The following is a 12,007-nucleotide window of genomic DNA, read 5'->3' on the forward strand; positions in this document are numbered from 1 at the left end:
ACATTCATGTACCAAACAGCCACAAAAATGCCCGTACCCAAAAAATTCTTTTGAACATCAGGGGCCAACAGAAGTTCCACAAAACCCTCACAATAAGGCACAGAACTGAGCTGGGGCTGCATAACTGAGGTTGAAAGATAGACCTGGAGATAATCTGTTAATTTCCTACATCTGACTGTGATTAAAAGAAATTAAATACTTTCAAGAGAGGACATTCTTGTGCATTTTACTTACAGTGCTCAGCTTACTGCAGCAAATGAGGATGCGGCGCTCGTACAACATACTGGCGTAGAGATGCAGCATGTTGTTGACATCAACTGCTACAAAATACTCTGTCAGATTTCTCTGGGGAGAGAGAAAAATCATTTTTGACTCATATATTACAAAACCAAGAGTCCTTAACAAAAAAAAAACCAAAAAACCAAAACAAAACCCCAAACCAAAGAGCTTTCATCCTTCTATTGTGTTACATCCAGTACGTGGCTTAACAAAAGAAAGCAGGATTTCATCTTATAGCAGAAGCCTTTCTAACTGCAGTATCTCTCCTCTAAGTTTTGGGAAGCTGGGTCTTGGCGTAATAAGAGTGATGATTTTTAACACACAGCTTTTGAATACATGATACTTCTCTGAGAAAAAAAAAATTTCTGTCACTTATGGAGACTTCAAAGCTGCCTGATAAAGTACCAAAACCCACATCCCAAAACTAAAAGCAGCTCTCAGAGGCCAATTCTAGTACATCAAATTTGGCTGTGAGCTCAGCCTGTGCTAAAACAATTCTGACTATTGGAACACATGTGGTCCTTTCACACACACAGACCCAGTTGTCTGAACTGAGCCCCTCCCTTGGGGGACATCCCTGGGTGGGAGACAGGAGCACTGCCCTGGGCACCTGAGGAAGGAGGAAGGGAATTCTCTCTGAGCACTTCACTTCTTAAAACAGAGAAATTAAAGAAAAGGGGAGAGGTGGAGGAAAAGGTAATACCAAAAAATGCTGAATTAGGGAATTTGTTTCCAAATAGCTTCTTACAGACATGAAAGGGTTGCTATAGGATAAAGACAGCCTTATACAAAAAGCACATGTGAGAGAAAAATTAGATTAGTCATGAATTCAAGTGCAATCTTAATCATCCTTAAATAAAAAAGTGCAGAAAAGCAAAAAGCAAATATGATTTAGAAACTTAAAGAAGCTCAACAAAGCCTATTAGCACTTTTGACAGATCCAAGATACTTGGCCTGAGAAGTCTGCCAAGATGCTTCATACTGTGCAAAAATATGTTCCCCAGCTTGCCATCCAAACACAAAGAGCTGAAGGAAAATTAAGCATTGTATTTGGGAGACTTTGGTACCAGTATGTAGAGGGATAAAAACTGAGCTCATTATGGTTGGCTTCAAACATGTAAAATAAAACAATCATTCAGGTCTTTGTTACAGCAGAGCTGGAGCCACAGACAGGTACAGTCAAAGGAGGAAAAAAAAAAGCCAACACATTTTGCCAAAAACCTATTAAACTATCATGTACTTTTTCTGTATTTCTCATCCCATCTGTGCTGATTAACATGATATTTTTGTCTAAACATAAGCTGTCTTCCCTAGGCTCTTCTTCCCCCTCTCACCCACCCTTCCACCACGCCAAAACACAGCGCGTGACGACACAATTCCCGCTAATAGTGGGAATTAAAGGAATTTTTAAGGAGCCCTGAACTCCCTTGATGGCACCCAGCTCAGGGGCACAGCACCAGCAGCACACAGCCCCTGCATCCAGCCTGAGGATGCAGCCCTGCCCCACACGGATCTGTTTGTGAGGCAGCAGCCTCCACTGCGGGAGGAAGAGACGTGGGGACTCGATTTGCAATTGTTCTTTCATCGACTTTATTGTGATGACATGACACACAAATGTACCTTCAGATGGAAGGATTTATAAGGTTTCTGTCTTGTCTGCTCTCTGAGATTTGCCAAGGACACCTGGGAACCATGTGGGCTGCATGGAAATGTATTGGTACTGAGGAGATTCACGTGTTCCCTCGAAGTTGTATTTATAAGAAAGCTGTCAGCTCTGAAGCTGAAATTGGGACTTACACATGTATTTTGAAAGACATGTCTCGTAAGTGACAAAACCATGAATGAGTTAAATAAATACAAATGAAAGCGTTCCAGTTTGCAGGGTAATTGTTATGTATTTTGCTTCCTAGGATTTAAACCTTTCTTGGGGCAGTAAAAAGGGGGATTTTCAGAACAGGTATCCCCACTCCTCTCAAAATTCACCAAGAGCACTACAAAGCTCCCTCACACTCCTTTGAAAGTTTATTCCCAGATCAATCATCCATCTGATCATTTGCTATCTAATATCAATAAGCATACACTGACTACACTGACTTTTGAGATTAAAAATCACTTCTTCTCTTCCACTATCAGAAGAGGAAGATGGACTGAGTGATACAAAAATACACAGGACATCACCCCCAAAAAAATGCCATCATTTCACCCTGTTAACTTACCTGCTATTTCTGAAACACAACAGCTAGTACCAGGAATTTCAGTATTGCACTGTATTTCCTGCAACCAGCCCCATTTATTTCTGAAGTCACTCTGCATTTACACATCCATCACACAACTCTCATCTCCTGAAGCAGGGAATGAGCTGCTGGTACAGAAAAGTGCCCATGCTAAATTAAATGGCTCTGTGACTCACTAAACACATTGATCTGACACAAAGTCAGGTAATTCCAAGAGTTTTGTCAACACTCCCAACAGAGCTCTCTGCAGCTCCCCAGTCATCATCACATCCAACGTCGAAATTTGGCACCACTAAAACTTTTGCTAATATGTGTTTTAAATGCAATTCCTGGTAAGATGTGTGGAACTTTTAATAAATCAGGTCAATTGATTAAAATACAGCAGACTATGCCCATTAAATCTCCTTGTATTATTCCCTAATATGCTTCACTTCCACAGGAAGGTTGCTTTAACAGGTAGATAAAAACCTCCTAAGAAATTACACAACCCTGGGATAGTGGGAGGTGCTGCTGCCCATGGCATGGGGTGGCACTGGATAGGCTTTAAGGTCCCTTCCAACCAAATCATTCTGGGGTTTTATGATTCTATGTCTTAGGACAAGATTTGATGGCTGGTTTAGACTCCGGAATTGATTCCTGAATTACGCCCAGCATATCATATTTGCACAAAAATAAAGCACCTCAGAAGAAAGAGCACATCTATTAAATTTCCTGTCAGAATATGTGTCAGTATGAAGAGTCTGCAACACAGAAAAAGCAGCAACAGTGTTTTGAAAGGCAAACAAAAAGCCCCGAATGCTATCTGCTATACAAATCACCCACAAATGAGATGGAATGTCTTGATGATTCCCTTTTTCCTTTCATGCCATCAGCTGAAGGATATGATGCTGAGACCGACCGCAAAATGCTCAGGAGGAAAACTGAGATGTCAGGCACAGGAGTTTGGCTGAGACAGAGCAGGAGCACATTAAAGAGTATTTAAGAGAAGCGAATGCCAGCATTGTCTCCCCACAGACTCATCATCTGGCTGGAAAGCTGAGCCAGGCTGGAACACACACGGCTGTGTGAGGCTTAAAAAGTCTCCCAAAAAGTGGCTCTGCAGGGCCCAGGTGTGCTGGCATTCTCAGGAGCCATCTAGCAAGCAGAGCATCTTCCCTGCCCTCTCAGGTCATTGTTCCAGAGGGGTGGAAGTGAAGGGTGAGCAGAGCTGCTGTTTTACCCACATCAACCTGCCCATCAGTACCTTCTCCTTCACTCAGGTCAGCTTTTAACCACACATGCAGATTGGCAGCTCCTGAATGCTCAGTATTTTATAGAATAAAATCTATCCCAAACAGAGCAATGTTTGTTATCTATGCAGCTGCTGGCATTACATGGAAACAATGAAGTGTAGCGTCCTCCCAAATACTCACATTTTCAGGTATACTGGGAAGCTCTCTGGTGTCAGGCACAGTAAAGTAAGAGTGCTACAAAAAGAGCAAATATTGATTATTTCAATAATGTTGAAAGCAATCAAAGCAATCTAAATCTATTGCTTGGTATTGGTATCAGCAGGAACAGCAGTTGCTCAGCTAAGTAAAAATGACAGAACATTTGTTACCAACTATCAGCCTGAGCTCCCTGGACTCCACAGGCTGGGTTCCCAGATCACAGGGCAACAGGAAATGCAGTAAGATAGAAAGTATCAAATGCTCCTGGAAAGTTGTATCCCATGGTTTTGTTCTCCAGAGCGGCTGCCACAGTCAGGCTCCCAGGGGCTGTGAGAGATCCCAGGAGCTCCAGGCAGGCTGTAACTCAGGCTGTCCTTGCCCTGCCCACGGCAGGATGGACCCCAGGAAGCAACAGCAGCAGCAGGGCCTCCTGTGACCCACAGCACCACAGAGGCTCATCCCAGCCAAGGGGCAATTGTGGAAATGTACTGGGAAATGCTTCCTAAGGCTCAATGCCTGCTTACCTGAGAAATACTGCAAACTTCTAGGTCACTTTTATATACACCCTAAAAGCACATTTTGCCAGACCATATTGCTCTCGAATTTTCATAATCCATGACATTGTTCAGTATTTTTAACTGCCTGCATTCCAGGAGCCCAGGTTCAGTGCAGCTCCTAGTCTGAGCACAGATGACTTCCATGATCCTTGGTCAGGGCTTTGGAAAGGAGAGAAGGGAACTTGCATACAATTCATATAATCTTTAAAATTTTCACAATTTGTCTTAGGGCTACTTGTTAATTACTGGCTGAAGCCTCAAAGGCTGTTCCATCCTTGGCATAGCTCTACAATTGGCACAATTCTCTTGCACACAAATCCCAGCCATCTCAGTGCTTCCTGATCAGGCAGTAACCTGAAATAGCAGGCAGGGACCACAGCTCCACTGAAGGGAGACACTAAATGAGAAACACAAGTTTTGCTTTCTGATGCTTCACTGCTTTGGTTTGCTTTGGTTTGGTTGCAAAGATGCAATGCCACAGCAGAGGAACAGCACTGAGAGCTGCACCACACAGAGGAACCTCACTCTGACCCTTCAATGGCTCACAAACAGCCAAAATAAAATCAGAAAGACAGGTCCCTGGGCTGCTTTTTTCTATCCTTTCTTGCTCCATTGCCCATGAAATGTCTGAGACAAGGGGAGACAGGCAGCAGCATTCCTTGGAACCACTGGTATGAAAAAACTGGAATATCCCCAGTGCCCCTGGTCTGGGAGACAGCTCATCCCCAAGCAGAAGTGCTGCTCCTCAGGAGGGTCCTGGAGGGGCTGGGGCCGTGCCCAGGGCCAGCTGGGACCAGCAGGGCACACAGCCCTGGGGGAGCAAGAGAGTGCTTCAAGGGGAGCAAAGGAAATGCAAGGGAGCCTTCCCAGGAGGGCCCACAGGGACTCTCAGCTGGCAGCAGCAGCAAGGAGCACCTGCAGTGCTCAGCACAGCCTGCAGCACCAGGCTGGGCTGCTAAAATCAACACAAAACCCCCAAAAGATTCAATTCAAAATACAATCCTATCAATAAAATCCCACATCTATACTGTCAGTGAGCTTGCCTAATTTTCTCACAAAACAGAAAAATGAAATAAATGCTTTGTTGTGCGAGGTTTTTTGAGGCAAGGGGAAGGAAGAGGAGCCAGAAAATGTGATGAGCAGTTAACAGTCCCTGTGCCAGGTAAGTGCCTGTTTGCTTCCCAGCCTGCTCCCCCTCCAAACCCCCAGGGCCAGGAGCTGTGCAGAGTGGGGGCAATAAATGTCCTGTTGTGCTCCTGACCTCCTGCAGGTCACCCAGGGCAGGGTGAGACATTGAATCCACACTGCCTTCCTCCAATCCACTGCATTTCAAACACATCTGAGGTTAGGGAGAGGGAAGCAGAGGGCCCCAGTTGTGAAAAGGGAATTTCACAGCCCCTCCCAGGAAAACACCACCTGTGTACAAGTTCCAGGAGAGAGGATTGCTCTGGTATGGCATGGAATGAATATTGAACACCTCAGATTTCATCTCCCCCCACACTTACCACTCCAAGATGAACAGAGGTTCCTGGCTCAGGGATGGTGAGTTTATGAAATGTTTCTAGGAGCTCACTCCTCTGACTATCCTGAAATGAGAATAAACCAGGAATATTGAGCAAACACTGCTGCACAAGTAAACCCTGAGGCAGAAGGGCAGGGTAGGCCAGAGGGGTGGGTAAACATTTTGCATTTGTAAGATCAGTTCTACTTTTACTGCCCATGCCAAAGTTGGATCAGACAGCTGGCAGAGGCTGATGGGACCCTGCAATATGGGAGCTGCAGAGTTACAGGAGCTGTGCTGAACACAGCTCAGGGAGTCAGGAAAGCCAGCATGGGTGGCTGCAGGGACTTGGGTCAGATCCACAGCCACAGTCTTGCTCTTTATCTTTTTCAAAAAGAAAATTAAATGTGTATTTATTTTTCAGAGGCACTTGCCAAGCTGAATATGATCTTCTGTATCACTGCATCATACAGATTAATAATTCACATGGTCATCTCTGATAGAAGCACTTCTTCAAACAGCTTCTTTCATCTTCTCACCCTCATTCATTTGATAGTGGGATAGGAAAAGGAGGGTCAGTATTTAGAATAATACCTGTCCTTTTGCTGAATAATCTGCCAAGACATTGAGCAGTTTATAAAAGACTTCAAACCACGGGAGGTAACTGGAACAAAAATGAAAAATGAAAAAAAGAAAAGACAGTTATTTTGGTTTGAATCCTAATACAAGTGGACTTTGAAAATTGAATCATCAGTATCTCAGTTTTTAATTGTTTTAAAACCTTATTCCATCACTGTATTTGGCCTGGCCCTTGCTTCAGTCAAACAGAAACTTCACCTTCAGTACATGCACACAACTTCCAAAAGAGAGGAAGAAAGAAAATCAAAAGGGGAACACGCAGAAAAGTCACATCTTTTTCATTTACTTTACATCTCCACTGCACAAAGTAAGACAGTGAGGGTGTTCCTTTTCCCTGCAGTTTTGGTAGGGTTTTCATGGCACAGTTCTGTATTTCTGTATTTCAGTCCCTCTCCCAACACCAGTCAGGAATTTCCCTCGGCTGCAGCGAATGCAGAGCCAGCCAGAGATGCACTCCCTGATGCTCTTTAATCACAGCTGCTTTCTGAAGCAAATGGATTCTATTTTGATATAGTCAGACAGGATTTAAAGTTTTTATAAAATATGACTACATCCTGACAGCTGTAAGGAATGGAGTGCCCCGTGGTCCCTGGCTGAGCAGCTCTGGTGATAAATGAGGTGAGAAACTCTCTATGAGACAGACAAAGTGACTGGCACTCCATCATTAGCGTTTGTTTGAAGCCTGCAAATGCTACTGTAAAATGTAAGTAGCTTATCAAAATATACTGATAAGCAACTTAACTTTTCATGTTATATGACAGTATTATCGTTGAAATTAATTCGCTCTAAACATCTTTACAGAGTGTGTATTCGAATAGAGAGAAAGACAGACAATTACCACTTTAAACAGCATTTAACTTTGACATTATATTGTAAACAATCCAGAAGGATTAGGTAGAAGATAAGTTTCTTTCTTTCTGTTTAGTTAAATAAACTTCATCAGAGTTAAAAGCCATTACAAGGGTAACAAGAAATCCTCTCCAAACATATCTGCTAAGTAGAGATTAAGAACCTGGTAAACAAATCCCTGCAAGGCATCTATCAAAAGAGTTTGAGGAGACAGAAAAGCAGGAAGGCAGAAAGCTCCCTGGCAGTGGGGAACCAAAGCTGCTTCCACAGAGGCACCATTAAAAGTTCCACCTAATCGCTCAGGGACTTGGCCAGAAAAATACATTTACAGAGTTAAAATGAGAGTCCTTAAAACCATTGCTGTGCTCCCAATGTCTGTGTGTCGTGTCTTGTAAAAGAGGAAAACAAAAACAGGTTCCCCCAGGCCTCCCCTTCCCCAGGGGAGCCAGAGCAGGGACCCGAGGGGGCAACGCTGAGCCCCAGATGGGGGCAGGTCCTGGGTGTCCTTCAGAGCTCCCCCTGCCCTGTCCTGTCCTGTCCTGCCAGGCCCTGTGCCCACTGCTGAGCCCTGCCCGGGGCTGTGCCCACTGCCCTGCCCTGCCCGGGGCTGTGCCCATTGCCCTGCCCTGCCAGGCCCTGTGCCCACTGCTGAGCCCTGCCAGGGCCTGTGCCCATTGCTGAGCCCCCTGCAGCCCCCAGGGTTCCTGCATTACCTGGGTGTCCTTCAGAGCTCCCCCTGCCCGGGGCTGTGCCCACTGCCCTGCCCTGCCCTGCCAGGCCCTGTGCCCACTGCTGAACCCTGCCCGGGGCTGTGCCCACTGCTGAGCCCTGCCTGGGGCTGTGCCCACTGCCCTGCCCTGCCAGGCCCTGTGCCCACTGCTGAGTCCCCTGCAGCCCCCAGGGTTCCTGCATTACCTGCACACACCCAGCACGGCACAGCTGCAGGCTCCAGCCATGAGAACACTCCAGCCCAAAGCAACCTCACATTTTTACTGGGCGCTAGGAAAGAGCCTCTGTGACTCCAATAAAAACAGCCCACACATCTCACATTCCCACAATGTCAGAACACCAGCAAACCCCCACAGACGCAGACACAGCCCCATTTCTGCTACCTTGTACTCCCTGGCTTTCCCTTCTCTTCCCCAGTATCCTCTGATGAACCTATTGTCCTTTTTTTAACATTCCCTCCTCCTTGTTTCCAAATGATGGGTTAGCATCTCATCATAACTGCTTCTTTTTCTATTCTGAGAATAACTTCCCCTTCTGAGGACAGTGTCCCAGTTTGGAATCTGAGGAAATGAGCTGGTATTTGAAGCAGAACTCATCCCTCCACAACACATGGGCATCTGTGTGGCTCTTGCTCAAGAGAGGGGCAAGACAAACAAAGACAAACCCACCACAGAATTGTGCAAATTATGCAGACAATCTCACTTCAGTTGTCACCCCCCTCTATTGTCACCACACAATTCAGGATCTCTCTTATCCCAAAATTTCTGGATACATTAGAAAACTGATTTATCCTGCCATCTTCAACACTCTTACTTCATCACTTAATCCGTGTGTTGACTACTCAAGAATAAACCAGTTCTGCTTTTATTAGACCCAAACTGTGACCAGTTAAAGTTGAAAAAAACCTAAAAAATCCCCCAAGAAATACAGTTATCTGAATTTGTTTCTAGATGTCTGCCAAAAGGAAAGAGGAAAAAAATGTGGATTTTTTTTTTTTCTAAAAGAAAGCAAATCCTCAAGGCAGCCTTTAAACACCCCTCCAAAGAAACACAGGCAGAGTTTATAACCCAAAATATTCTGTACCTTAAGTAGCACAACTGGTAGCACTACTGAAGATTTATGGCTTATGACTTGCTCATATTTAATTTGTAACCAAACACTTCCCCTTCCTCTTAGCTCCCTCAGAAGTTTTGATGAACTCTTGTTTTCCCAGGTCAGAGGTTAAGCAAAGGAAGGGAAGCTCTGCAGTGAGATTGCCCAGAGCCAGCCTCTCCCTCCAGGGCTCCAGCCCCAGGGCAGCCCAGCCCCTGCAGGGCTGTGTCTGAGCACAGAAAACAAAAACAATCTGAATTTCAGCTCTTCCTTAGCTTTTGGCTTGCTCTTAGAAAGGTAAATGTGCAGTGAAGCCAACTTAAAAAAGGAGAGACTTTGCAGTGTTATTTGCAGCAGGCAACCAGAGAGGAGAATGCAATAGCAGGACACCAACCTGAGAGTGCAGAACTCACCAAACCCAAGTGCCAGGGAGCACTCCAGGCTTTGGGAACCTTGGCAGCAAAACCTCTCCACGTTCCAGTGCAGCAGCAGCAAACCCTAGTGGCAAGGGGGGCCTTTTCAAATGATTTATGAAGATTTGCCAATTACCATAGCAACTGTTTATACAAGTAATGTTTAACACTGCCAGCTCCAGCACTGCCTTTACTGGTGTGCTGACACCAACACTCGTGGAAGGGCACCTGTGGCACCTTTGGTGTCCCCTGGAGCTGTGAAGCCCCACCTTGGTTCCCACCCCTGGAGCACAGAGCGGCTCCTGGGCCGTGCACAGCTGAGCTGCACTCAGGCACAACTCCTGTCTGCAATCAGTGGGACTCAGAAACCAGCCTGACATCCACACATGTCTGCAGCATCTCCTCCTAGACTGAGTTGCAAGCACACATAACTTTTACTCCTTCCATTCACACAGATCAGAAGTGGAATTTTTAACACGTATTTATTTATAACACATACTATATATATTTTGATAACAGCATAACCAACTGCCATCTCCCTTGCAAAACAGAACAGTCATTTCCATTTTGCAGATGGGCACACTTCTCTGTGGTGACAGGCTTACAAAATCTGTCTGTATTAGCCAGGATTGGTTTCATGGAGTTCCCAAATCTTGACCTTTTTGCTCAGCACAATAATCTACAGTGACCTACAAATACAATCCTGACCCCAGTTATTACATGAACTATAGACACATCATCACCAACTTCACTGACAAAAGTGTAAGGATGAGGAAATTCAGGCCAAATGCATCTTCTGCCAGCACTACTCCTGCATGTGCCACTAAAACACCCAGTGCCTCACTCATGGACTCTGAAGAACAGATAACAACAAACAATAACTCCCTGCCTGGTGCCCAGGTCCTTGGCTGTGGCAGTGATGCCAGCCTGGAGCCCAGCAGGGTGACACTGCAGCAGCAGTGACCTGTGCCCCACGGGCAGCTGCTCCTCCCCCTGTCCCCTCCACACCATCACTGCAACCAACAGCAAAACTCCAGCACACCTAGGACAGAGCTGAAAATCCCAAGGAAATTCAGCAGATTGAAAAAGAGATGGAATTATTATTATTATTATTATTATTATTATTATTATTATTATTATTACTACTACTACTACTACTATGCCATTTTTCATTTCACTGTATGAACCCAGTGAAAGCTCCTGGTGAAGCAGGACACATTTTCTGACTCGCAGTGCCTGTCAATTCCTGCAGGACAAACGACAGGGCCTCAGCAGGAGCTCAGAAGGATCTCTGTGGATAATCCCAACACTGTGTTTGAAAAAATGCAAGGACGGAAAACATATCAAAAGTTACTCCAGTCTGCTGGTAAATTGTTATCTTAGGACTTCTTGTATTTAAAGATAAAACCCTGCAATTTAAACTTAAATCCAGTATTGCTTCTTTCCATCCTCCTGTACCTGGCAGCTAATGATTCTCCCCCAGCCAGCATTATTCCTAATCATGGAATCACATTCTATTTTAGGTTAGTAATGGTTCTAATGATGAACTAAGTTATATTTGCCAAGCCACAATGCTCTTCAGGGCTTCTATGCAAACACGATTTTAAATAGCAAAACCACACAATCCAAACACCTTTTCCTTCCCTTCATTAAAAGTATTAATTTCCCTTTTTAATTATTTCTAAATTTCACCTTAATTTTTTACAGTTAAGATGAAGTAAAATGACATTAAACTACAGATTTTTAAAAGTAATCCCATTTCTCTGCTCAGGAGAGGGATGACTCTCCACATGCTATTATTTTCCTTGCAGGAATACACTATTAAATTCTTTTTCCCACCTTATTTTCCTTCCGTCACCCAGTGTTTGCAGCATCTTTACAAAATGCATTTGAAAGAACCAAGGCATCTCCAGGCTCATTTGGGAATTTCATAGGCTAAATTCTCAGTTCAGGGAAATTCTCAGGTTTTCCCTGCACCTCATGGGCCGCAGTGCCTCGTTATTCTGTGCTCCAGACTCAGTCTATTGACACCTTCTCACACTCAGGAGCTCGAGCACAGACACCCCAAATCTCCATAGCAACCCCTGTGCATGTGGATGAATTACCTTCCCTTCCAGGAGCAGCCAACAGCCTCCTTTGAACATCAGCTTTTCATTGATTTGTTTATTTGTTTGTTCAGGTTTCCTGCCCCACTGTGAGTGCCCCTGCCAGTGCACAAAGCAAGCTGCACCCCTGCCTCTCCTTGTCTTTTCTTCCTGCATTTCTCCCAATTTTGTAACAAACT

At 44.8% G+C, this 12,007-nt stretch overlaps 1 protein-coding gene across 2 annotated transcripts in view; it reads right to left on the reverse strand.

The window, feature by feature from the left end:
- The window catches only part of DENND1A (DENN domain containing 1A), a 146,430-nt gene that overhangs the window by 75,309 nt on the left and 59,114 nt on the right, over window positions 1–12,007 (reverse strand). For both annotated transcript variants that reach the window (XM_058038529.1, XM_058038528.1), the window contains exons 6-9: window positions 6,596–6,665; window positions 6,006–6,086; window positions 3,926–3,979; window positions 235–345 (exon numbers count right to left, since the gene is read on the reverse strand). In XM_058038529.1, coding sequence (XP_057894512.1) covers window positions 235–345; window positions 3,926–3,979; window positions 6,006–6,086; window positions 6,596–6,665 — 316 coding nt within the window. The remainder of the gene's footprint in view (window positions 1–234; window positions 346–3,925; window positions 3,980–6,005; window positions 6,087–6,595; window positions 6,666–12,007) is intronic.

The sequence above is a fragment of the Melospiza georgiana genome, chromosome 20 (assembly GCF_028018845.1).
Source record: "Melospiza georgiana isolate bMelGeo1 chromosome 20, bMelGeo1.pri, whole genome shotgun sequence".
Lineage (NCBI taxonomy): Eukaryota > Metazoa > Chordata > Aves > Passeriformes > Passerellidae > Melospiza > Melospiza georgiana.